Source organism: Orbilia oligospora (assembly GCF_000225545.1).
Source record: "Orbilia oligospora ATCC 24927 unplaced genomic scaffold scaffold00083, whole genome shotgun sequence".
Classification (NCBI taxonomy): domain Eukaryota; kingdom Fungi; phylum Ascomycota; class Orbiliomycetes; order Orbiliales; family Orbiliaceae; genus Orbilia; species Orbilia oligospora.
Genome location: NW_011645640.1, coordinates 815,678 through 838,875, shown reverse-complemented (window position 1 = coordinate 838,875; position 23,198 = coordinate 815,678). Strand labels below are relative to the sequence as shown.

The 23,198-nt window shown below is 45.7% G+C and overlaps 9 protein-coding genes across 9 annotated transcripts; 6 read left to right on the top strand and 3 right to left on the bottom strand.

Annotated features, from left to right (window-relative positions):
• Positions 1 to 400: 400 nt before the first annotated feature.
• AOL_s00083g241 (uncharacterized protein) lies at positions 401 to 1,145 on the top strand (the record flags this gene model as incomplete). The annotated part of the gene is made up of 2 exons (XM_011125420.1): positions 401 to 878; positions 934 to 1,145. 2 exons carry the CDS (start codon positions 401 to 403, stop codon positions 1,143 to 1,145), a joined length of 690 nt encoding a protein of 229 aa, XP_011123722.1.
• Positions 1,146 to 1,776: 631 nt separating this feature from the next.
• Positions 1,777 to 3,026, top strand: AOL_s00083g240 (uncharacterized protein; the record flags this gene model as incomplete). The annotated part of the gene is made up of 6 exons (XM_011125419.1): positions 1,777 to 2,068; positions 2,125 to 2,309; positions 2,381 to 2,416; positions 2,481 to 2,633; positions 2,702 to 2,818; positions 2,925 to 3,026. 6 exons carry the CDS (start codon positions 1,777 to 1,779, stop codon positions 3,024 to 3,026), a joined length of 885 nt encoding a protein of 294 aa, XP_011123721.1.
• A 749-nt stretch (positions 3,027 to 3,775) lies between these two features.
• Positions 3,776 to 4,435, top strand: AOL_s00083g239 (uncharacterized protein; the record flags this gene model as incomplete). Its single annotated transcript, XM_011125418.1, has 1 exon — positions 3,776 to 4,435. The coding sequence occupies one exon, from the start codon at positions 3,776 to 3,778 to the stop codon at positions 4,433 to 4,435; it is 660 nt and encodes a 219-aa protein (XP_011123720.1).
• A 341-nt stretch (positions 4,436 to 4,776) lies between these two features.
• AOL_s00083g238 (uncharacterized protein) lies at positions 4,777 to 6,038 on the bottom strand (the record flags this gene model as incomplete). The annotated part of the gene is made up of 3 exons (XM_011125417.1): positions 4,777 to 5,540; positions 5,606 to 5,738; positions 5,808 to 6,038. 3 exons carry the CDS (start codon positions 6,036 to 6,038, stop codon positions 4,777 to 4,779), a joined length of 1,128 nt encoding a protein of 375 aa, XP_011123719.1.
• Positions 6,039 to 6,347: 309 nt separating this feature from the next.
• On the top strand, positions 6,348 to 7,674 carry AOL_s00083g237 (uncharacterized protein; the record flags this gene model as incomplete). The annotated part of the gene is made up of 2 exons (XM_011125416.1): positions 6,348 to 6,699; positions 6,764 to 7,674. The coding sequence occupies 2 exons, from the start codon at positions 6,348 to 6,350 to the stop codon at positions 7,672 to 7,674; spliced, it is 1,263 nt and encodes a 420-aa protein (XP_011123718.1).
• Positions 7,675 to 8,011: 337 nt separating this feature from the next.
• On the top strand, positions 8,012 to 9,128 carry AOL_s00083g236 (uncharacterized protein; the record flags this gene model as incomplete). Its single annotated transcript, XM_011125415.1, has 4 exons — positions 8,012 to 8,086; positions 8,148 to 8,272; positions 8,331 to 8,950; positions 9,016 to 9,128. The coding sequence occupies 4 exons, from the start codon at positions 8,012 to 8,014 to the stop codon at positions 9,126 to 9,128; spliced, it is 933 nt and encodes a 310-aa protein (XP_011123717.1).
• Positions 9,129 to 9,471: 343 nt separating this feature from the next.
• AOL_s00083g235 (uncharacterized protein) lies at positions 9,472 to 11,312 on the bottom strand (the record flags this gene model as incomplete). Its single annotated transcript, XM_011125414.1, has 5 exons — positions 9,472 to 9,807; positions 9,864 to 10,019; positions 10,078 to 10,564; positions 10,632 to 10,915; positions 10,986 to 11,312. The coding sequence occupies 5 exons, from the start codon at positions 11,310 to 11,312 to the stop codon at positions 9,472 to 9,474; spliced, it is 1,590 nt and encodes a 529-aa protein (XP_011123716.1).
• Positions 11,313 to 11,545: 233 nt separating this feature from the next.
• Positions 11,546 to 12,090, bottom strand: AOL_s00083g234 (uncharacterized protein; the record flags this gene model as incomplete). The annotated part of the gene is made up of 2 exons (XM_011125413.1): positions 11,546 to 11,735; positions 11,804 to 12,090. The coding sequence occupies 2 exons, from the start codon at positions 12,088 to 12,090 to the stop codon at positions 11,546 to 11,548; spliced, it is 477 nt and encodes a 158-aa protein (XP_011123715.1).
• Positions 12,091 to 13,308: 1,218 nt separating this feature from the next.
• Positions 13,309 to 19,847, top strand: AOL_s00083g233 (uncharacterized protein; the record flags this gene model as incomplete). Its single annotated transcript, XM_011125412.1, has 6 exons — positions 13,309 to 13,531; positions 13,595 to 14,295; positions 14,355 to 15,958; positions 16,021 to 16,451; positions 16,509 to 17,454; positions 17,504 to 19,847. 6 exons carry the CDS (start codon positions 13,309 to 13,311, stop codon positions 19,845 to 19,847), a joined length of 6,249 nt encoding a protein of 2,082 aa, XP_011123714.1.
• Positions 19,848 to 23,198: the final 3,351 nt, after the last annotated feature.

Sequence of the window (23,198 nt, the reverse complement as noted above, 5' to 3'; positions counted from 1 at the left end):
CGAATAAATGTGTTGCTGTGTGGTTGCTACAACAACGCCAGCACATATCTCAGTTCGACGTAACCTAGCAACTATCTTCGGGCGCGACAAAGAATCTCCTGATCCCGTGACTTTTTTCATTTTCAAAATTCCAGCCGTTCTTGAGCATAGTTCACTATTTGCTCAAAATGATTAGAGCATTCGATTGGTACCAAAACTAAGCCATTTGGCAGCGAATTGAGTTCTGGGGATGAGGTTTCTGAAAAGCCATCGCCAATCGAAGTGAGCGTTTCTGGATCAGTCTTTGTGTTGTACCACAACACATCTCCGTCCTTCCATCGGCCGAAAATTTCCTGGCTGAGCTTAGGGATATCGAAATACAATCTTCAAATCTTCAAGACATTATCGCATTTGCATCGCCATGAACAATCGCATCCCACAAACAATAATCCGGCGGTTAATCCGGCCCCAATCAACTTCACCGTTCGCTACATACCCTTTATCCCGTTCTCACTACTTATACTACGAACCTCCCCGTCGACACCTCTCCGTAAACTCTTTCATTCCGCGAGTATTCTCTCCGACATGGTGGTCCCAGCATCTTCCACAAGGCCTCTTTAAATCTAATGTTAAATCCTCAAAAGAAACGGTCAAACGGAAATGGGATCCAGCATGGGGATTTATCCTTCTGGCCTTGTTCGTAGGGTCACAATCACTTAACATAATGGCTTTACGGCAGGAGTCGCAAGTCTTTATCCGACGGTCAGACGCTAGGATCGAAACCTTACGGGAGATTATTGAGAATATACAGAAAGGGAAGTGGGCCCCTGATGGCGAAGAGGTTGAGAGGGCACTGAGGTTAGGGAAGTCAGAACGTGACGACCGACAGTGGGAAGAAGGTAAGCTTGCTTGATAACAATTCTCTAAGCCAGCCAAACTAACGGCTGGATACAGTGATGAAAGAGATCGAGGAGGAAGACTCCAAATGGCAACAGGAGGCTCAGAGGCGGAGAGAGCTTATCGAACAGCAAGAAACAGCCAAAGCGAAATTCGCAGCTCTGGCAAGTCCGACAGCTTATTCCGAACCGACAGCCTCAGACGATCCCGCTTCCAAAGCGACTCCTCGACCAAAGAAGAAGATCACAGCAGATGATTACTTTATGTAATCCTTTTCATTCCATGGTTCCATCTACATACCAGGGGAAATTGTAAATATTCGAGTATATGACCGGAGTAGGAGATATGGTGTACTATACAATGTATTATATGAGCATAGATGATACCCATTTTCACGCATTCGACCAGCATTCTAATATCTCAGACGGAGTATTTTAACATTTTCTTTGCATTGGCGATTCCGGCAGGGGCCGAAAGCGCATTGGCGTTACCAGGTATGGCGGGGTTGCAATTGGCGGGGTCGCCCCAAAACGTCACCCAATTTGGTGGCATCGGATCCGCGAATGGACGCGAACGAAACCCGTAGGATAATAACTACCGGCGATAAACATCTTGCTCTTCACTTTAGTTCACATCAATCCATTTCCTAGTTGTAGAAAACAAGTATCATCTATACTCAAAGCTCTGCACCAAACAGACGACGACTCGTGGGTAGTAAAGCAAGCGAATAAGCTAGTACCAAGGACGATCAACCACAAACGCTATCTACCTACTTGGAAATATATTCGGTCGGAGTATTATAATTAAGTCGGATCGAGGGCTTATTTAAGAAATCAATCCCGAAATCCATTGCTAACACCAGAACAACCTGTCACGCCGCGGTACATAAAACATACCAAAATGTCATTCGAAACCAATGCTACAGTCGCCTCCTTCGGCGGAAAGCTGCTCAAGCTATCCCACAATTCCACCGTCATCGGGTCCAAGATGAACCTAAACCTTTACCTCCCGCCACAAGCTGTCAGCGGGACTAAAGTACCATGGATATTCTATCTCGCCGGCTTAACTTGCACTGGTGACAATGGTGCGGAGAAGGGATTCTTTCAACAATCGGCTGCTAAGAGCGGGGTTGCGGTTGTATATCCGGATACTTCTCCAAGGGAGCCGAGATACGAAGGCGACGATGCTTCTTGTAGGCACATTTCCAAACTTTATCAATAGACATTAATGCTGATGTTTGGTTGGTAGGGGACTTTGGGCGAGCCGCGGGTTTCTATATTAATGCGACGAAGGCACCATATAGCGAGACATACAAAATGGAGAACTACATAATTGATGAGCTGTACGATGCTCTACCAAAGGAGTTCTTACTGGATCCAGCTAGAGTTAGCATTATGGGACACAGCATGGGTGGGCACGGCGCTCTAAGTTTGGTGAGTTTCCCCCCAGCCCCTAAAGTTTTTTTATTCATCCTAGAAGCTAATGAATTATTTTAATGAGGAAGTACTTGAAATACCCTCAAAAATTCAAGAGTGTGAGCGTAAGTAACCCATTGCACTCTACCCCGCAAAGCCTCCTATTTTAATTAGGAATTATGCGTTTAGGCCTTTGCACCGATATCGAATCCAATCAACTGCCCATGGGGCCAGAAGGCCTTTGCAGGCTACTTCGGCGATGACAAGGAAGCATGGAAGAAGCATGACGCCACCGAGCTAGTAAAGTCTCACAAGGGCGCACTTGATGTACTAATCGATGTGGTATGTACCATTCGGCCTATCCGTATGACTTACTGGAATTTCGATACTAATAATTTACTACTTCATAGGGTACTGGTGACAACTTCTACAAACAGAAGCAGCTACTACCAGAGAACCTCGAGGCTGCGGCTAAGGAGGCTGGACACCCAATCGGCCCCAATGGGCTGAACGTGAGGTATCAGGAGGTAAGATCAGGACCCTACCCTGACTTTCTCTTTGTTTTAGTTTACTCTTGTTCTTATCTTATTTTTCTTACTGGATTTCCGTTAACTGTGATGCCTGGCTTCATAGGATTACGACCACTCTTACTACTTCATTTCCACCTTTGCTTCCGACCACGTGGAACACCATACAAAATTCCTGGTGAGCCAGTCGAATTTGATCGATCTATAGATCCTCGTGGCACTTTTCATGTATGGTACCCGTCAGCTGGGGCCGACCTACGAGTAGCCCTGGACATCCTGTCGGTAGTAATTTAACACTCTAATAATGTAAGGAACAAAAAAAAAAAAAAAAAACCTTGGTAGATACAGGTTTACGGGATAATACCTGAGTGGAGCAACGATATTATTGAAATTCGAAATACGTTTCATGAATTCATGTGGCCAAGTGAGGGGTCGTGACCTGTACTTGTACGTATGGGCGTATATATATTATATATAGCTCAAAGTTAGCCTGTACTTGAAGTAGTAGTTACGAGATGTTCTCTGTAAAAACATAACTCTGCGTAGGTTAATAGCCTTCGAGGGATAGGAGACAAACGTTCTAGGGATATGAGACAAACGTTCTAGTAAAGCCGAAGAATGAATGCAAATTATCTCAGTGACATGATGAGAGCCGGCAGGACCCGTTGCATTGGGCTCCCTAGCTCGCTTGGGGTGGTGTTGAGTTTGTTGCAATATTTTTCACATTTCGAGCCGCATCACGAATTGAACTTGCATTGCTTCAATCCCAACCCTGTCCAAAGACCTCCCAGACTATCGCGGCCTAAGTCCTTGCGGCCCACAAAAAACTTCTTACTCCGCTATCGTAATAATTATCTAGGTACAGACTAGTAGCACTCAATTGATCCATACCATCACCCTTTCCACCATACTAACTCTTACATATCATCATAGGCGCACATCGATTAGCATCCCACCATGTCGACAGCATCCCTCCGCCCAATCCTACGGAGCACCACTACCTCCCTCAAATCCCGCTCAATCCCTTCCTTCACCCTCACAAAAACCCAGCACCGAACTGCCACCGAAATCCGCCGCCCAGACCGACGGTACCAGTTCGAACAAATCGTCATCCTCTCGGACGGTTCATCCTACAAACAACTTACATCCTCCCCACAAGGTGTCTTCCGCTCCAACAAGGACGTAAGAAACCACATCCTCTGGAATCCGACTTCAGAGTCTCTCGCAAATGTCGAAGAAGATGAAGCCGGTCGGTTGAGGAAGTTCCGTGAAAAGTTCGGAACAGGATTTGATGCCTCAAGAGCTATCGCTGAGGAAGCAGGTGATAAAGATGCCATAAAGCATATGGATAAACATTGGCAGGATGGTGGAATGATGGAAGAAGGAGATGTAGAGGTATGGAAGAATGAGATTGAGAGGAAGAAGGTGGAAGCCGAGGCTCCAGAACAACCGCCGCAAGAACAGGCCCCAGAAGAAAATCTGTTCGGTTTGATCAGTGGTACTTATGCCGCACCGAAATTGACAGATTTCGGTAGGAGAGCCAGACGGGCAAGGAAGAATGTGGGGAATGTAACGCCGTCGGAGGGAGGAAGGCCTGATGATGATGGGAAGAATTAGTGTACAGGCGAACGATATGTTGTAAATAAGTTACTTTGTAAATATTTGGTGTAATATATCCGGCTTTGGCAGTAATAGATCGCATTGTCTGATTTCACCGTACTTCTGCAGCTGCCATGTGTCAACAGAGGACAAGAACAAAACTGGTGCAAGCGCTGATGGTTGGGGCTACCTAGGTTCTCGAGATGTGGAAACTTGATATGTATACTATGTATACTTGCAATATTATATCTCTAGATTTTGGGAGTGAAGTATATACAGGTAAGAGAAACTCCTTGCTAGCTCAATCTATTGTACAGGTACCGCCGTACGCCACCACCAATCATGATAACCGAATCCACTTACTCAATTTCACTAATAAGATCAGACTTCCGTCTCTTCATAAATTTGAAGTCAATGGATGCATCGTCCAGCAGCACCCTCTGGCCGGCTTCAACCATGCTTACATCGAAAACATTCTCCGTCCGATGTCTGACATATTTACCATTACGGTATGTCTGTGCCATTTCCCTCTCTAATCTCTCACCTTGCAAATGGAACCTCCTCCGCTCTGCAGGTCTATCACCAACAGCACCGTATACATCCATGACTTCTGCAATAATTATTCTATGATCGCCAGCGGAGACAACCTTTCTAAGCTGGCATCCCAGCGATGTCAACAGCACATTAGGTATTAATCGAATACCATAACCAGTCCTGTAAACCGGCATATCTTTAAATGGCCCAGAAAGCGGCCTGAATTTCGGTTCCATTTTTTGATGCGCCATCTGCCTTTGGACGTACGCAGTCGGGTTCTCATGAACAGCCCTTAATCCGTCGGATCCATCGCGACGAGGCAATTCGGCACCCGCATCAAGTTCAGAAGCTTTTACCGGCGGACGTGAATTAAATAGTGCACATAATTTCGCGGAATTGATATGTTGACATAGAACGTTGACGACAAATAGCTCCCTGTCGAGGATCATTTGGCCGGTTGTCGAAGGGAATTTGACATTAAAGGAGATTAAGGGTACCGGGTCCATCGACACAGTATTAAAGGAAGAAATAGTCATCCCGTTCCATGTTTTCGGATCGTCCGGGTTCGAGTATGCCGTTACAAGGGTAACTGAGTTGAGGAACATTTCGTTAGTGAGTTGGGCTTTTGGTTGAGCAGAGTGACGTCGTTCTTACGAGGATATAGTACTCTTCTCATTTGTACCCGTAACTGTTCTGATATAGGCATATATGGTCCGGCTCCCATTTCTTCGGGCAATATTTCTTCGTCTTCTGCACGCTGCTCGATTTGTGAAAGTATTGCACCGTTCTATTCAAAGACATAATTCGTTAGGATCTAAATGTATTTGTCTTCATGAGATATAGGGTCGTAAAGTACCTGTGCCTGCCGGTAAACTGTTTTGTATCTCTCAATTATAGGCTTGATCTTTCTCGGACTAGGGAATTCCATCTCGCTGAACATATCGCTGATATCGTCACTCGACGACGGAGACGTGCTAGAATTGTTGCGCCGTAGCAGAACGGCGGTTGGCCGGGTCGTTCGGAAATTTCGAAGACAGCTCGAACATATTGACTGTCTGTTGACTAGGGAAGCCAATGACCGCGACATTGTAGTAGTTATATTATTATCGCCCCGGGGTTTAATTGAATGTAATGTTATCGAGAACGAAGGCTTAAATTTATCGGGTATATGGTGGGGTGTTGGAAGTTGGATATCGAATTGAATCCGAAAAAGCTTTGCGCCTGGATCTTTTTCAATGATGAGGCTTGGCAGGCCCGATGTCAATTCGCCAGTCTATCTGGGACAGGCATAGCACCATGGAAAATTACCTATTCCTTTCTTATAATACTTTCTCACTAAAAATCCAATTCGACAGAAGTACTATACCGGTTTCAACGAAGGCATAATTAAACACTGATGTCAGTGTATTTTCGAGCCGTTGCGCCATGTCGACCACGGATTTCAGTGCTTCAACGACGACTTTATGGTTCCAAATCTTCAGAGCAATTAAATGAAGATGCATTAAAGATTCTGGAGGATATTTCGGCTTTGGAACTCAAAGACCCCAAGCAGCTATTCGATGACGATATCATATCCCGAGAGGAAGACTTCGATTTTGGAGAGAGCAACGGAGAGGATGGATTGCCTGTATCACCAATAATGGACGGCAAGACGTGGAAACGTAGATTCAAGCAACCAAGGAAGTTGAAGAAACGCCATCCGTCGGAAATGGTAGAGGAGGACTGGAAGTTGCTGAAGAATCCTTATGGTGGGTGAATATACTGGTACTTCTCTATCTTGATAGTTATCTAAGATACTAACCCTGTCACCAGCAAATACATTGATCACCGCAGTCCGCCAGGACGGATACTACAGACGTGTATTCCCTTCATTCTTTCTTCAGAAGGTGCATGCCTTCGTCAACCCCGAGACTAATGAACCATGGCTGCTTCCTATGGGTATAAAATCTCGAGATGAGACCAAAGTCGTCACAGGAGTATCAAAATACGTAGCCGGGAACTACCAGCACGTTGAGTTTTTGAAGAGCAAAAGATGGAGAAAACTACAGGACACACGATTTGTGACGTCGGCAGTCTGGAGGTTGGACATGGAGGATTTTATTCTGAAGCAACTACGCAATCGGGTTTATGAAGAGGTCGAAGCAAGCAAGAGATGGATCATGAGTGCCAATAGGGATGGCGGAAAGTGGGAGGACCTGCAGATTGGATGCTTGCTGGTATGGGAGAACGGAGATCCTGACTTCCAGGTGTCGACAAATGCAGATTCCGGGGAGATTATCGCTGAAGAATTTGCCCCTCAAATTGAAACCGAACCTACGGCAGTGGCGAAAGAGGAATTACAAGAAGAAAAGGAGGAGGATACAGTAATGGCAGGAGAAGGAGAAGGGTTGGGGGTAAAGAAGGAAGACGAAGTAGTGATGGATGAAGATATTCAAGCGCAATCTACTGCCGAAGCCCTAGATGTCGCCAGATCAAGGACGCTAATTGAAGTCAAAGGCAAACTTGTGCCTAGCTATAAAATGCACCTCCTCCTTGGAAGGACAAGAGCGGCAGAGCTGAAAAAACAGCTAAAGATTGAAGATCCCGTCCGAAAGAACGTTTTATTGATCTCCCCGCGGACGGTGAAAGTCCAGATATGGTTGTGGAAACTATCTGGTTACGCACGACAACTTGAAACATCGCTGTTCAAAGAGTTTGACGGGAAAGGCAGCCACGACGGATAGAGCTGGCGTCCATTCGAATCCACGGAAATCGATATCTAACAGAGCATTATCCAAGGCTCTATGCAAACCTGCATGCGCATTGATTACAACCGAACGCGAACGATAAATCCAACTATCACATGCCGCAACACTAAATGGTAAAAGCTCGCGTAGATTCCCAGAATAAGAACCTCTCAGCCCTTGCATTAACCTTCGCTTCTCCAACGACCGAACTCTCTTCTCAGCTCCACCAATTTGCAGATATATTATCATCGTTTTCGCCGCGTGGCCTATAGATATACAGGTGCTTTCTGTTTTATCTTGTTTTTTACTATCCTTTCCCTAAAATTCCTCAAAAATGGCTACTATCGCTACCGAGGAAACTGAAATCGTCCTGAAAGATGGACACAAGCTCTTCGCGAAGGAGTGGAAGGTATGTTTGTTGGAAGTTTGCCCCAGATTCTAGATCCTAGTGACTGATGTGCGGGTTCTAGACACCCGAAGCTCCAGTCGCATCGGTAGTTTTCCTACATGGATTTTCGGACCACTGCGGCGCATATTACGATCTCTTTCCAGATCTTGCAACTCAGGGCATCAATATATATGCCTTTGACCAACGGTATAAATAATATTGGTTTATCGCTTTTCTAGAATAATTCACTGATAACTAGCTCTAGTGGATGGGGAAAGTCATCGCTGGAAAAGAAGCATTGGGGACTTACCGGCGGAACCGCAGATGTTCTCGCCGACCTTGATGAAATAATCACTGCTAGATTAGCATGGAGCGAATCACAACCTACTCGACCACCAGTCTTCTTAGTCGGCCACTCCGCTGGCGGGGCTTTGACTTTGACATACGCCTACTCCGGCTCCTTGCGATCTACACTTGCCGGTTTTGCGGCCTTCTCGCCATTCATTGCTCTATCTCCAGCTGAGAAGCCCAATTCTATTGTTTTGATGGTTGGGAGACTAGCATCGCGGGTGATGCCGAATTTCCAGATGCTGAATAAGCTCGACCCCAACAATGTTTCCCGAGACCCAGCTGTTTGCAAGACATTTGCAGAAGATAAACTATGCCATGATACCGGTACTCTAGCAGGTTTGTCAGGAATGTTGGAGCGGGGCGCACGTCTTTTGGAGGCTGAGTATGTCAAGAAATTTGACAAGAAGAAGCCAGTCATCGTCTTGCACGGGAATGCCGACAAAGTTACGGACTTCAATGCGAGCAAACAATTCTTTGCTTTGTTGGAGGCGGAGGATAAGGAGTTTAAGGAATATGATGGATGGTATCATAAGTGTAAGTTTTTTCATTTCCAAATCTTATATGAAGTCTTTTTTGGAATTAACCATCAGCTTTTGCAGTGCACGCGGACTTGCCGGAGAACCGAAAGGAGTTTTCAGGTAATATTGCAGATTGGCTGCTGAAGAGAACAGACACTATCAAAAAAGCAGAGGTTCCCACTGCAAATCTTTGAGGTTGTGTGTAGTAGACAAGACCTAGCTAGAGGGGACAATCTTAGTTCTATGATCCTAATAACGGCCCTCGTTTCCCTGATAATGACCTTCGTCTCCTTCAAAGCTTTCCCTTTAATTACAAGTAGTTAATATTCAAGGCTCGTGTGGCAATGAAGAAACACGCAACCATAATGATCCACGCTAAAAGCACAAAGACAGAAGAAAAGAAAGGACCTATCAGTCGCACATATGCTACAAGTACCTGAGATACAACCCGATTCTGAAATGACGGGAGAAGAACTAGCAAGGAATCACATGAAAAGTCTAAAATTCGAAAGAAAGAAGAGAAAAGAGAAAGGAAAATCACGGTCCACCTCTACCGTTCGGTCCAAACGCTGCGAACCTAGGAACGCCAGCTGCTGTGGTTGGCGTTGTGGTAGTTGAAAAGCTACCTACACCATTTGCAGCTTCTGTAGCGACAGGACTGAAACCTCCACTATTCTCTCTCTCCTGTTTTAGGCGAATGTACGCTAGGCGCTGGAAGCGATTCATGTTATTGAAAAAGTGGCGGCCTGCCATATGGGTACTGATTTTCTCGAGCAGCTCAACGACCGCGAACCTAACTTTTTGATTTGGATGGAAGAGACCGAAAGCGATGGGAAAGATGCCGTTCTGAGTTTCGGGGATTACGCAAAGAAGCTGCAAAATATACGTTAGGAAACCCATTTATGGAATGAACTGATGGAGTTTCATACCTGATTAATTTCTTCATAGTCGTCGACATAGTGTTTCAGGACCATATATATCTTCTCTGAATCCTCGTGAGACAGCCGTAGAACCCTCAGCCGGTCGATTTGGTGATGCAAGTCGACTATTTTAATAGGTTTGGCTTGGTATAGTTGCGCAGATTCCTAGGCTGTGTTAGCAAGGAAATCTTTCTCAATGCGTTTGTGATAGATATATACATACCTGCACAAGTGTGAGATAGCTTCTAGTGCCTCTCCACCCTTCGATTCTGGCCGCATTTGCTGTTAAATCACGAGTTTTCAAGGCCTCGTCCGCCCAGACATAACCATGGCCCTTAATAACATGGTTTTCTTCATGTCCGATCCAGAGAGCCGATGCACCGTACACCGCTTCCTCGAATGCAGTCGCCATGCGAGTGAACCGTAGCACCCAGTCCCTCCACCTCGCCCTGACGGCCCATTCTCCAAACCTCGAGGATATACAATGCGATATGTCCTCCATGAATGCGTTATCCATCGTATCATGTTTGACATAATCAGCAACACCCATGTTTGGGTTTAGGTTGAAGAAAGAGAGTCCATCAGTCAAGGGAGGGGGTTTGAGCTCCGGAGATATCCTTATTCGACCGGTATCAATGTCGCAGAGAACATCCCACCAACGGGCCTGATTCGCAAACATGGGGTTGATAACCCCAGCGATGAATCCATTGCTATACGAAGATTAGTAAAAAGAAATTTAGCCTTTGTTTTATTTCGTAGCTGGAGGTTCATACTTACACATAGAGAAGCTCCTCAATTTTAGAAATATCGGTATATGGAAAGGCATGACGAGTAAAACCCTTCAGAACGCCGCCGCTCGCTAGGTAACATGCTGCTAGGACGTGGTTAGCGACCTCACCGGATGGTCTACCGTGGCCAAGAAATACGATTCGTTTCTGTGTGAGTAATGCATTTACGAGTACTATTACGGGATGGGTGTAAGGCCCATTCGTAGTAAGGTGAGGATGTAGAGGGAATGGTTGCGGGTTTTGTGAGTGCGGTGTAGAAAAGGTTGTGATAAGCTGAATTAAGGAAAACTGCGAAGATTGTTAGAAATGTTTTCGACGATAATGCAACGAATAGGGGCAGTACATCTCCAACTGTTTCCGGCATTACAGCCACGGGGACTTTTATGGGAATCTTGACACCTTTGTATGTAACCGACGTTTCATATTCATGGCTATCCCGTATCTTCCCGAGCTTGCCGTTTATCAATTTATTTCGTTGGCTGCCTGGCCCAATTTCGAAATAGGTTGTGCGGGTTCCTCCCTCGGGTGTCATTACAGCCTGTTCACCTGCGGCATCTGGGGCAGCCGGCATCATCTCCTCGAATTTTTCGAGAAACATTTCCTTGTTTTCCGAAGTTGCCAGAATCTGTCTCTCAAATACAGAAAGGTGAGGCACACAGCTCATGTCCATAGTGTTCACTGCGACAAATATTTCGGCCAGTGTTTCTTGTGTCGGTTTTTTAAAATATTCCTCGAGGGCTAGTAGGAGAATTGGCTTTGGGGTTCTTAGTATATATGTATAAAGTCTGGAAGACAGTGAGGTGGTTAACCTTATATATGTGTAAAAATGAATGCCTTGTACAAATAGCCATTGCTTTCACTTTTGCGCCTCTTGAAGTATGTTAGCAAAGTTCAAGATATGTGCTACCAGGAAAATGTCTCATGCCTCTTTATTCGGTTGTCACGTTTTGTATTGACAAGATTAAGAACATAGATTAGAGGTTGCTGGCCCGGATCGTCTTCTGTCTCTTCTTCTTCTTTATGAAGGAAGAATACCGTCCAATCCTGGTTCCGTCGGTGCGTTTGATCTGGTAACATTAGTTCCGCTAACATGCTGTGTAGGATCACATAAAATGTGAGCTTCAGAAGTATATCTTGGCGTAGGAGCACTAGGAAACATACTGCTCATCACCACTTATTGGCGCTGGATACTGGTATTCCATCGTCGGCCCTTTGTCAATTGAGAATTCGGCGACGAGAATGTAGTCGACATGTAATGGTTGCTGTAACTCCATGTTGGATCTTTGAGATTGCTGAGATTGATGGGACTGATGGGACTGCTGGGACTGGTAGCTCGTTCGCTGGGCACTGCTCTCCTCAGAAGTACTGGTTGGCATACTAATTCCAGACTCACTGCCTCGGCCATTGCTCTCCAAGTCGTAGAGCGTGTCATCGTCGGTCGCCTCCATTATGTATGCAGCGGTTTATGCGTATGCACGTTGGACGGCGGCCTGGTCTCCGCCGATCTTCCTAACCCCGGCTCCAGCTAGGGTTCCGAACCAGAGTGCGGGCAATGCAGGTTCCCTGAGAAGCGTTTGTGCTTCAGACGGTGAGACGGGATGTAGCGACAAGGTCCATCCGGCAGAGATTCCGTGTGCGGGAGAGCGATAACGTTCGGCGTCCCCTCTTAGTTGCTGGGATCGGTAGCTAGCATCTCCCCAGGCAGATAGGCCTTGCGCGTTTTTTTTGTGATTTCGAATTCGAGGGTACTTTGGAGATGGCGATTCCTTGAAGGATGTCTCCAGCGAAATGAAGTATTGGAATTTTGTGAAAAAGAAAAAGGGCTAGGTAGCTATTTGGCTAGAGCTTCAGGCAATATCCAGTATCACAAGCGGCCTTTGCGGGTGCGACAGGATTGGCAAAGGGCTCCGAATGCAAGGACCTGCGTGGAACTACTTAGCTTACTGGACAGGGTTGGCGATATTAGGACAAATGGGGATGTCTGGTGCATAATCCCAGAGAGCTAAGCATCAGATGCGGGGCCATTGAGTTTATTAGTTAAAAGGTGGATCAAATGTTGCAAACTCACCTGTCAATTGTAATTGCAATTATTTGAAATTGGACTATTTGGGGGCGCGCACGGAAGCTATTCGGAGGATGGCTGGTTCGTGATACGGATCGAAAGAACTGGCCAGCAAGGTCCATGCATGCGCAAGTGCAATTCAATACCTAGGACAAGCAGACACATGCAACAGAGCCGTCGACTGGCCTGTCAGATCGGAATGAATACAATCCCTGTCTGCATATTCCGGGGTGAAGTACATGATACGGACAATACTTACATACGCATGAGTAAGAGGTAAGAAGTAGATACATACCGACTTACCCATAAGAAATACGTATGAGGTATGTATCTGCTTGACATAGATTAAATTGCCGCCTGAATTGACAGTCGCCGCCGCCGCCGCACCATATATTACAAAGGATAGCAGGCAAAGTTACATACAAAGCACATTTGAATTAGCCTGGCGAAATGGGCAAATCTCTCAATTGCTCAAATACACTGCGGTATGCATCGTACAGTTATATGATGCCGAAATATAGCCTTCTGAAGTGGAAATTACACTGGAAGGTACCTTCGATATCCCTCGTTAATATCGAGACAAGATATTAGATTATACAAGGACATGCCACAGTTACTGGGGTTGAGGGCAATTGCCAAACGGTCGGGTCAGCCTCCATCACGAGATCGGCGACATTGTGTTGTCCTCGACGTTGTTGCTGTGGAGACCAGGGTGCTGGACAACTGCCCGAACGACTGCCCGCGTTTGGTCTCCTCAAACTTGACACTGCGCGTTTGTTTCATTTCAGGTGTCGACGACGACGACGACAGCGGTAACGACAGTCCGAGTAATTAACCCTGAAACACAGCCTCGATCATGTTGCTATAGCACTCTAAATCCCGACCTCTAGAAACATCCTTACTCCTGATCAACTCTTTCAACATCCCATTCGACGACATGGCTGTCACAAAAGCTGCGGGACCTCACGATACCATACGCAAGGGACTAGCGGCATTGGATTCATGCACACCGTCCATCCCGGTGGCACTGCACGATCTCCTTTTCCCGAAATCATCCAATTCATCCAAACTCGTTCGAACAAAGTCCATCCCAGCTTTGAAGGCAAAGGCTTCGGCAAGTTCCTCGACAGCTATCACAGATGACCAACGATCAAGGATAGCGATAGAAGCTCTCAACAGTGCCTTGCAACTGCTGAAAGATGCAGCATCCCAACCCGCAAACGGAAAATCGAAGGCCACGTCTTCAAAATCGACCTTGGATAATGTTATAGAATGCGGAAGAAACGCTATATCATACCTAAGCTCGAAGAGCGACTGCGGTCTAAAGCCCGGAACCCTGGAGTCCGCTCATATGAACTTTTTGAACCGGTTAGCACAACATGGAAAGTACGACATTGGTTTGGAAGAAGCTCTTAGCCTAAAATTACGCCTGTGTGCATCAAAGACGGATAGCGGGAAAAAGAAGACAGTAGAGTCGGTGTTCGACTGGAATGAAGCTCCTAAGGAGCAAGAATCGTTGGCGCTCGCGATCAGTGTCCAAATAATAGCTCTACGCCTGGTGGCCGCCAAACCAGAGCCCTCCGTGCTGCAGGTAATAGCTACTTTTCAACTTAATCTGTTTCAAAGTTCTAAACTATTTTCTTTGCCTAGAAACTGCCAAAGATCCTTCAGCATCCGAACAATACCTACAGCATGATTGAATCCCTCTACCACTTTTCCCATATAAAGGCGACTAAACAGTTCGACTCCCTGGCGACAACTACATATGCTTGCGCATCCGCATTATCGAATTTGCGGGAAACGGAACCCGCCAAAGGCACTTTAGCAAGGTTAACTGCGGAACTGAGATTTCTCAGTATTCTATACAAAGTACTACCGGCTAAGCTCGAAGGGTATTCTGTCCCTGCAGCTCAGATTGGCGATATATGGTCTTTATTGTCACATTCTATATTGGTAACTCGGACAAAACCGCTAGGAGCGTCGCCAAAAGAGAATTATCAAAGGATATCGGCGTTTGTCACCCCAATACTCGCTGAACTGGTAGGGGGGAACATACCACTAGGCAGTTTCGAATCCAAATATTTAACTTGCTGCACTGCCATAACCGCGGCTGCGGAAGATGCCCAGCTTTGGGATGAAGCCCCAAGATGGCTTAAAGATTTCATGTCCCGATTGGGCCCCAGGCAGCATCAAAACCTTGTCAACTCGAGCACTGTGCGGTTGACGACAAGTATACTCAAAGCAATTGCAGCGGGGACTGTTCAATCAACGGCGGCAGAAGATCTACAAAAGGCACTTGAAATACTTCTTCAGCCATTGTCGGGAAGTAAAGAGAAGCTCCAGAGTTTGTTTGTAGAAGTTATGCAACTCCGTCGGGCGTCTTCAAACTGTCTAAGTACGGGTAGCACGATTCCTGAAAATGTCAGTAAAGGATGTGTAGAGATTTGCTTTGGCGCAATTAGTTTCGCAAGAAGATGTGCTCTCGCTGGAATTCTCGACCTTCAGAGCTCCTCGAAGGACCGACAGATGATTATCTCCTCCGTTGATCATTTCTTAGTTGCTTCACGGAAATCCCCGAGATGCCGCGACATAGATTCGTGGTGGGAACTCGAAGACCAACGTCTACAAGAGATCATTGCGCTTGGAAAACTTCTTGATGAAGCAATAGAAGATGAAGACTCCCCTTCAACTGATTCAAAGCAGAATATTTTTGAGAAGGTCTCAGTTTTCTATCAACAGCATTCTATAACCTTACGAAAAGAAAACCAAACAGAGAAATCAATACAAGCATATCAAAGGTCGATTTCCTGTTTCGAAAATCGACCCCTAGATGAGGCGATATCTGGGAATCTAGCAGCAAAACACGAACGGCTAGGAGCTATGTATGTGGGGCTCGGTGATCTCTCTCGGGCAATGGAGAGCTTCGACGCTGCATTGAAGGTTCACGTTACGGTTGGAGATTTCGATAACATTACAGACCACTTTGCGGAGGGGCAAATTGACGACCTGCATAATGAAGAGGAAAAAGCGATAGCTAAAACGCTTAGCCAATATGTGAAATGTTGTCTCGACTCCGGGAAAGGCTTGAGATTCTGGGATAACCAAGAATTCACCGATGACATTAGATACTTAGCAGCCTTATTTCAGATTCAAGCATGCCTTGGGTCAGGATTGCCACAGTCCTATGAATTGGTATTTTCCCCTCTTTGTCAGCTGCTCTCGAATAGCGGAATTTCCCTCAATATTCGGTCAAAGTAAGGTGAATCTGGCTGTTAGCGTATCCCATTGTTCTGCTCTGCTAACTTTTTAACCATAGAGGCGCAATGATACTAGTATCCATCCTCCCAGAAATTCCTGAGAAGGAAATGCAAGATTCTGTCCAGCTGGTAGCAAATCTCAGAAGCGAGATTTTTGAGCTTACTAAGTCGCTCCCAAGCCAAAGTGCCCTGAGTGGTAGTACTCTATATCAATGCGGGACCTTATCGTTAGCGATCTGTGTAGCCTACCTCTCAGACCACGACCAGAAAGTTGAATGCCTTCTTGACGGCCTCAATTGCTGGGAAGAGCTGCTCCGAGCTTGTACATCTCGCCAACAGCTGACAGAGTGCTCTGCTAATGGGGATTTTATGGTTGAAAAATTGAGACTCCTTGTCGATTTCCTAGACATGAAGGGATATGCTATGGCAAGAAAGCAAGCCCTAGAGCTCCTTCTCAGACTTTATAGGATGCTTGACTATTCAGTTGATGGTAAGCAATACCCGATTTTCTACTCTTAAATTACAATCCTAACAACTAATAATATAGTGCTTGTGGGGTGTACTATATCCCTCGGCGTGCAATATCTTCGACTTGGGTTCTCTGGCAAATCTGGCTCCATCTTGGCAGACGCTGATGCCTGGATTACAAAAGAAAATGTCTCCACTACCACGAAACTTGAGTGGAATCTTGCATACACTGAATACCTGATCTCAACTGGCGAGGGCAACCTAAGCAAGGGCACGGATTTTCTAGGCGCTGCCCAAGAAATGGTTGAACAAGATCCTGCTGTCTTCGCGGCTGCCGCATCGGGTGCGAAAATGCAAAAGCGTGTCGAGCTAAACCGTCTAGTATCTCGGGCTTGTTATGTATCCTCACTACTCGCTCTGGACAAAGGCAGTATCAACACTTCTATTGCGTTAGCTCGGCGTAGCTTGAAGCTTATCCAGAGAGCGTGGGCGGGCCTCGAAGCATTAGCCAAACATAAGGGTCAGGCTTCTGCAAACGGCAAAGCAGAGTTGGGGATCGTCACATACACAACTACCGTCGCAGCACTGAGCGGCCCGTTCCTCTGGCCAATTGTTCGTTCAATATACGACATTCTCGTTCATATTGCGACCCTCTACATTCATCAAGGCATGCAGAGAGAGGCTTTGTTCTATGTTCAAGAAGCAAGGCTTGTCGCTGAGGCTGTCGATTCGAAATCACTGCTTTTTCATATACTCTCCATATTTGGGGATTTGCACATCCGCCTCGGCATGCTGGAAGAGGGTGAAGAAAAGCTACGTCAAGCAACGATGTTAAAGGAGCAACTCCTCGAAAAGGGTAAAGAACTCGTTTCATTCGACTGCACCTTAGGTATAATGTACCGAAAGAACAAGTCATGGACTATGGAGCTCGACGCATATAATAATGCGGAGAAGACTCTGGAAACCCTGATGGGGAGCAACGCTAGTAAGCCTGAGGGGGCTGTATTTGGAGACATCACCGAGAAGTAAGTACATATTCGTATTCATATAAATACTAAACTAACGATTCTACAGGGTTGCCAACCTACAGATGGTGGAAATGGATGTCAAATCGAAGGGGAGAAAGCCAACAGTTGGGACAAAAGGCAGAGGAAGAGCCACAAAGGCAACTGCAAAGACCGCCCCCCCCAAAACAAAACCACAAACAGACTCCGCTACCGTAAATCAGTGTGCGGGTTTAACCAGACTTAGAGACGATGTCCTGCGCTTGAAAGCTGTAAATCTTGCCATTCAGCAAAAGTGGGACCTTGCGCAAGCGCTACTAAGTGAGACCGCAAACTCATCTCTTGGGTCTCGAGAACTTGTTACCCAGAGATTAGCAGTTGCGAGATCTTCGTTGTTGCAAGCATTGGCCGCTATTGATGAAGATGATGAATTCCATACTCTTCAAGAAACAGCGATAGTCATCCCCAGCGTCGCATCAGTAAAAACTATTGAAACAGCACCGACAAAACCCGGAAAGAAAACACCAAAGAAAACGGTTGCGACTATAGATGATGAGCTCGTAGCGCCCAGCCGTTCTGCAGCCCTTCTTCATGAAGCTCGCGACAACATGCTGGCTATCCAAGCACTAGCTGCAACAATATGTCCAACCACAACACTGAATGTATTGTCGACAATGTTGGGAGAAGTCATTTGCCTCTTAGCTGCAATAACATCTGATGCAGGAATGGGGAAGACGATTCCAGCAATCAATTCCCTGGAGCTTTATCGAAGTATATCACTTGCCAGAGAGAAGAGTGCTATTGAAGAGGAAAAGGCCGAATCAGCGGAGAAGGATGACCTCAGATGGCCCACCCTTCCACAAAGCCGATTGGAAATTGATACAGCTTCTCTCCTTAATTTCCAGAAGGATTATGTCGATATTATTCCACCAACATGGGCTGCCGTTTCTATCTCGCTAGGTGAATCACGGGAAGAGTTGTTTTTCACTCGGTACCAGGCAGGCGAAATACCGTTCATGGTCAGGGTCCCCCTCATGATTAGTGAAGACATGAGCATGGATGATGAAGAGCAGTTTGGTTTTGAAAGGGGACTAGCAACGCTCCAGGATATTGTTAAGCGCGCCAACGTCAGCACACATTCTGCCAAGGATATGATTACGAAAGATATTCGAGCAAAATGGTGGAAGGAGAGGGAGGCCCTTGATACCGAGCTTCATGATCTTTTGGTCAACATCGAGAACAATTGGTTGCGAGGATACAGAGGAATCTTTGGTGGTTATAAGAGGCACCCGGAACTTATTGCGAGGTTCAATGCATCATTCGTCAGAATCCTAAATCAGCACCTACCTTCGCGAAACTCAGGAAATAAAAAGAAAAACAACAGAATCGTTACCTTGGACGAGAGGGTCATTGAACTATTCCTTGGCATCGGCGATCCAACAGAGGATGGTGTTGATTTGGAGGATCCAATCCAGGATCTAATCTACCTGATCATCGACATCCTGCAATTCCACGGAGAGAAAAATGCTGCAGATGAAATTGACTTGGACGATATGATCGTCTTAATTACCGACGCTCTTGAAAGTTACCATATAGCAATCAAAGAGTACGAAGATGCGACAGTTGATGAACACACCGTTTTAATTCTTGACAAATCAGTTCATGTCCTTCCGTGGGAATCACTACCATGTTTGGACGGACGCTCGGTCTCACGCTTGCCATCGCTTGCATCTCTGCGTGATCGAGTTCTCCTTCAAAACTTCTCATATGAGAATCAAGCGGGGCTGTACATCAACCGAGCAAATACAGGCTATATTCTAAACCCAGCACTAGATCTTACAAATACGCAAAAGACCTACGAGGAAGAGCTAAGATCTATGACTGGTTGGGAAGGGCTTATCAGCAAAATCCCAACAGAGAAGGAGTTTGCAAGATATCTCGAGGACAAGGATCTCTTTCTCTATTTTGGCCACGGTAGTGGGGCACAGTATATCCGAGCTAGGACAGTGAAGAAACTAAACAATTGCGCTGTCAGCCTCTTGATGGGCTGTAGCAGCGGGAAGCTCACCGATGCTGGCGAATTCGAACCATATGGTATGCCGGTAAATTACCTGCAGGGTGGTTGCCCCGCAGTATTGGTTACGTTATGGGACGTTACGGATAAAGATATCGATAAATATTCATCAAAGGTTTTCGAATCTTGGGGGTTGTTCAGGGACGAGAAGGATAAGAAGGCCTCAAAAGGCAAGGCAAAGATCAAGATTAAGCATGATGATAAGGGTACAATTGAGAAAAGTAACCAGGGCACATCATCTTTGTGCTTGGCTACGGCAACAAGCAGAAGTGCTTGCAAGATGAGATATCTGAACGGGGCAGCGCCCGTCGTTTACGGTATCCCGGTTTACCTTAAATGATTTTTATGATGTTTTTTTAGTAAGGCTGCCTTATCTTCGCGGCCGGTTTAAGTATCACTTATTTTTATACATAGAACAAGTAGGTAGCTTTTTGGAGAAGCGGGGCATTCGTATGGTGTTTTGAGATCATGTTGATAGATTCTTCATTGGAGTTATTTTAGTATATATTTTTTTTCAAGTCTATTAGCGTTGTATTTGAGGGAATCCACATATTTCAGGCGATCATTGAGTTTCTATTCTTGATCGTAACATTGAAACCTTTAGCCCCTTCGTGGAGTCTAGTTTACGAAAAGCCAATTGAAACCAAGTGAGCATTTCAGGACATGTTTCGACAATACTCTACTAGCCGCCGAATCCTTAAGTTAAGCGTCCACATCGAGTCTGTCTATGCGATTTCGGAATCCCGCATCTAACCCAAAACCCCAAAGAACCGGGTGCCTTAAGCCCACATAATCATAAACTATAAAATTTACTAATATTATAAACCACGGAAACTATAGACTAAACTGCGGGAAGAGCCTGCGAGGCATCCGTATACATTCTCGCTACGTTACGTTACCCGGCGGGGACGGAAACGAAACGACGTTGTCAGTTGTGAACGTTTAAATTGGCCAATCGCTCGCATTCCAAACGTCTCGAGTAAGGGAGTCGATCAAGCACTAAAAGGAGAGAGACATACATACCCGGTCAATTGCAAGCGAGAAGGTAACCACGTTTCCCCCTCTTTTCCCTTTCAATCTACAAGTAAGTACTATGTATCAATACAGAGTAGTGAAAAATAAGTAATGGCAAGGTATTTTTGTTTTGTTTGATATATATCGGATATCGAATGTCGAAGCGAGTAAATTAATTTGTGCACAGGCGGGTCAGTCAAGCCTTTTGACACAACCACCACTTTTTTTTTTTGTATACTAAAATAGAACATCCATCTTTTAAGTTCAGGTCAGAGGCATTTTACCATCTTCAAATTAATCAACAAGAGAGAAGAAGAAAAAAAACGCGGGGTGCAGATAATTTAATTTGGCGGAGTCCGGCTGCTCAAGGTTAGCGTCTGCCCCTCCATAAACGAATGTCCACATGCGAAAAACGGCAGGTTCTTCTGAACTCAAAATTGAAAGAGCCTGGTGAACCAAAGTTTGGTGTGCTTATTTGAGCCGTGGTTGAACGAAGGGAAGAAAGAGGAAAAAAATCTCGATCGTGTACCATCAGTCGATTGAGAGGGTGGGAAAAAAACAATGAAAGGAAGGCGATATTGATCAAGCCAGAGAGGAAGGTTGATATTGGACAATTGAACGCCAACCTATCGGAAAGGACTTACCTGTAGAATGTAGATTCTTGGCATCCCTGGCTTGGGTCGGGTCCAAAAGACCCGATTCCTGAAGGACTTCTAGACTTCTGACTATTTTGGTCCAGAGCACTCGTAAGCTCGTTGGCCTGAAAAACTCTCAGTGGGCCCCCCTGCAGCTGACTTAAGAGACATTTTCCATATGCATGTCGAGCGGTCTCTCTATGTACCAGGCTATTGGGGTGTATGCTATATGATAATTCGTATATCAAAGTAATCAAGTCAAACCTCAAAAATAACATTCGTAGCTTCGAAATTATATCGATAGCAAAGTATACTAGTAGTATATATCTTATCTTCAATTGTACTCTGTGAGCCCACATTTTAATTCCGCATACCTTGCTATATTTCTCAATCTTATTCATATCTCAGAATGAATTGGGAACATAGATTCAATTGTGATGTAATAGATCATTGTGATTATCACATTCGGCAAACTGATATCCAGGTCCCAGAAGAAAAAGAGAGAGAAAACTCGGAGTTCCTCCCCTGGCCCTCAGCTGATCAGTGGCGCCATTGTACCTATCAAATTGATATCACTTCATGGTATATACCTAAATTGGAATCTCTCATTCACATGTAGATTAAAATCGATTGCGATAAATACAGTCTTCGATTGCCAACTTGCATTGGTACTCTCGACATCACAGGGCGACCCCGGCCCCGAAGCTATTCGAATATTCAGCTATTGTTAATCAATTTACCGACGTCGGTTCTCGGCCTTTCAGGAAGAAACCGAGCGCGAAAGGAAGAATACCAAGCCAACGGCTTCAGCTATCAAAGTTGTCTTGCCTAGGAGTCCAGCCCGTCGGAAATTAATCAATTGTGCGGATTTCAACTTGCCCGTTTTGCAATTAATGCAATTGATCGCTAGTACGTTGTACCACTGTGATGGATATCGGGAAGCGCCTGACAAGATGTCACATTTCATGAATTTTCATGGAGAGCTGAGCTGCTCGGTGTACCGGGATCCTTCTGCATGAGGAAATTGGCATCCCAAGGCCGCATGCAGACGTATTCGAAATTTGGTTGCACAACATCGAATTGCGACTTCGAATTCGTGTGATCGTTAGCACGATACTACCAAGTAATAATTTCCCCAAGCCAAGCCACTGAGTCGTAAGAGCATTGGCAATCGCGGCTAATATTATTGGCTCGCAAAAGAAATTGGCCTTTCTTTGGCCCGAGTCTTCGTTTTTTCGAGAACATTTACCATCGAAGTCTCTGTTCGGTTTAGTTAGATCCATTTTTAAATTGAGGTTAGTGTCGTGGGCTATCATTACCCACTTGCTCAGAGTAGTGCGACGTTGAATGTCACCAATATGTTTCCTGTCCTTAGCTAATCGAGCTTAAATTTCAACCCCACCGCGCTGGATCTCTGGAAATTGGCATGGGATGCTTGCTAACTCCAGCGTAGCTAATCTCAGAACGACGAACGAATCCGCGGGAGCAGAGACCAAGAGAGACTCGAAGATCGAAGAGCGCACTCTGACTAACAGGTACCTTACTATTCTTAATCCTGACGAATTCGACTTCTTCTAATTCTCCCTTTGAATCGTCCAGGTTCCTTTTTGAGAACCCTGCAGGGAACCTCCCTCCACAACATGCGATAAACATTCGAGGCCTTGCAGGTCTCCCACCACCCTGGTCCCAAATATTGCTTGTAATATCCACTATCAAGGTTACTTCCCCCTTTTACGGCTTGGCTTGTCCAGCCGCCAATGGGGTCAGATGGGGCCAACAGCGGACGAATCCACAATTTTGCTTTTCCGCGCGCTGCAGCACGGCCCATCTCACCATCCGCCCATGTCTGCTTTAAAGGTGGTGATCCGTCCTAAAGGTGTTCCTGCCCTTCCCTTTGGCTACCAGCATGTGAGGGATCATCAACAACGGGTGCCCGTTTAGTCGCCAATTTTGTGACGGGAAGCGATCTCGACCTCTTGCGTTCTTTTTATTTTTTTTCTCTTCATCGATTCTTCAATTTCCTCTTCTCCCCTGCGTTCAAA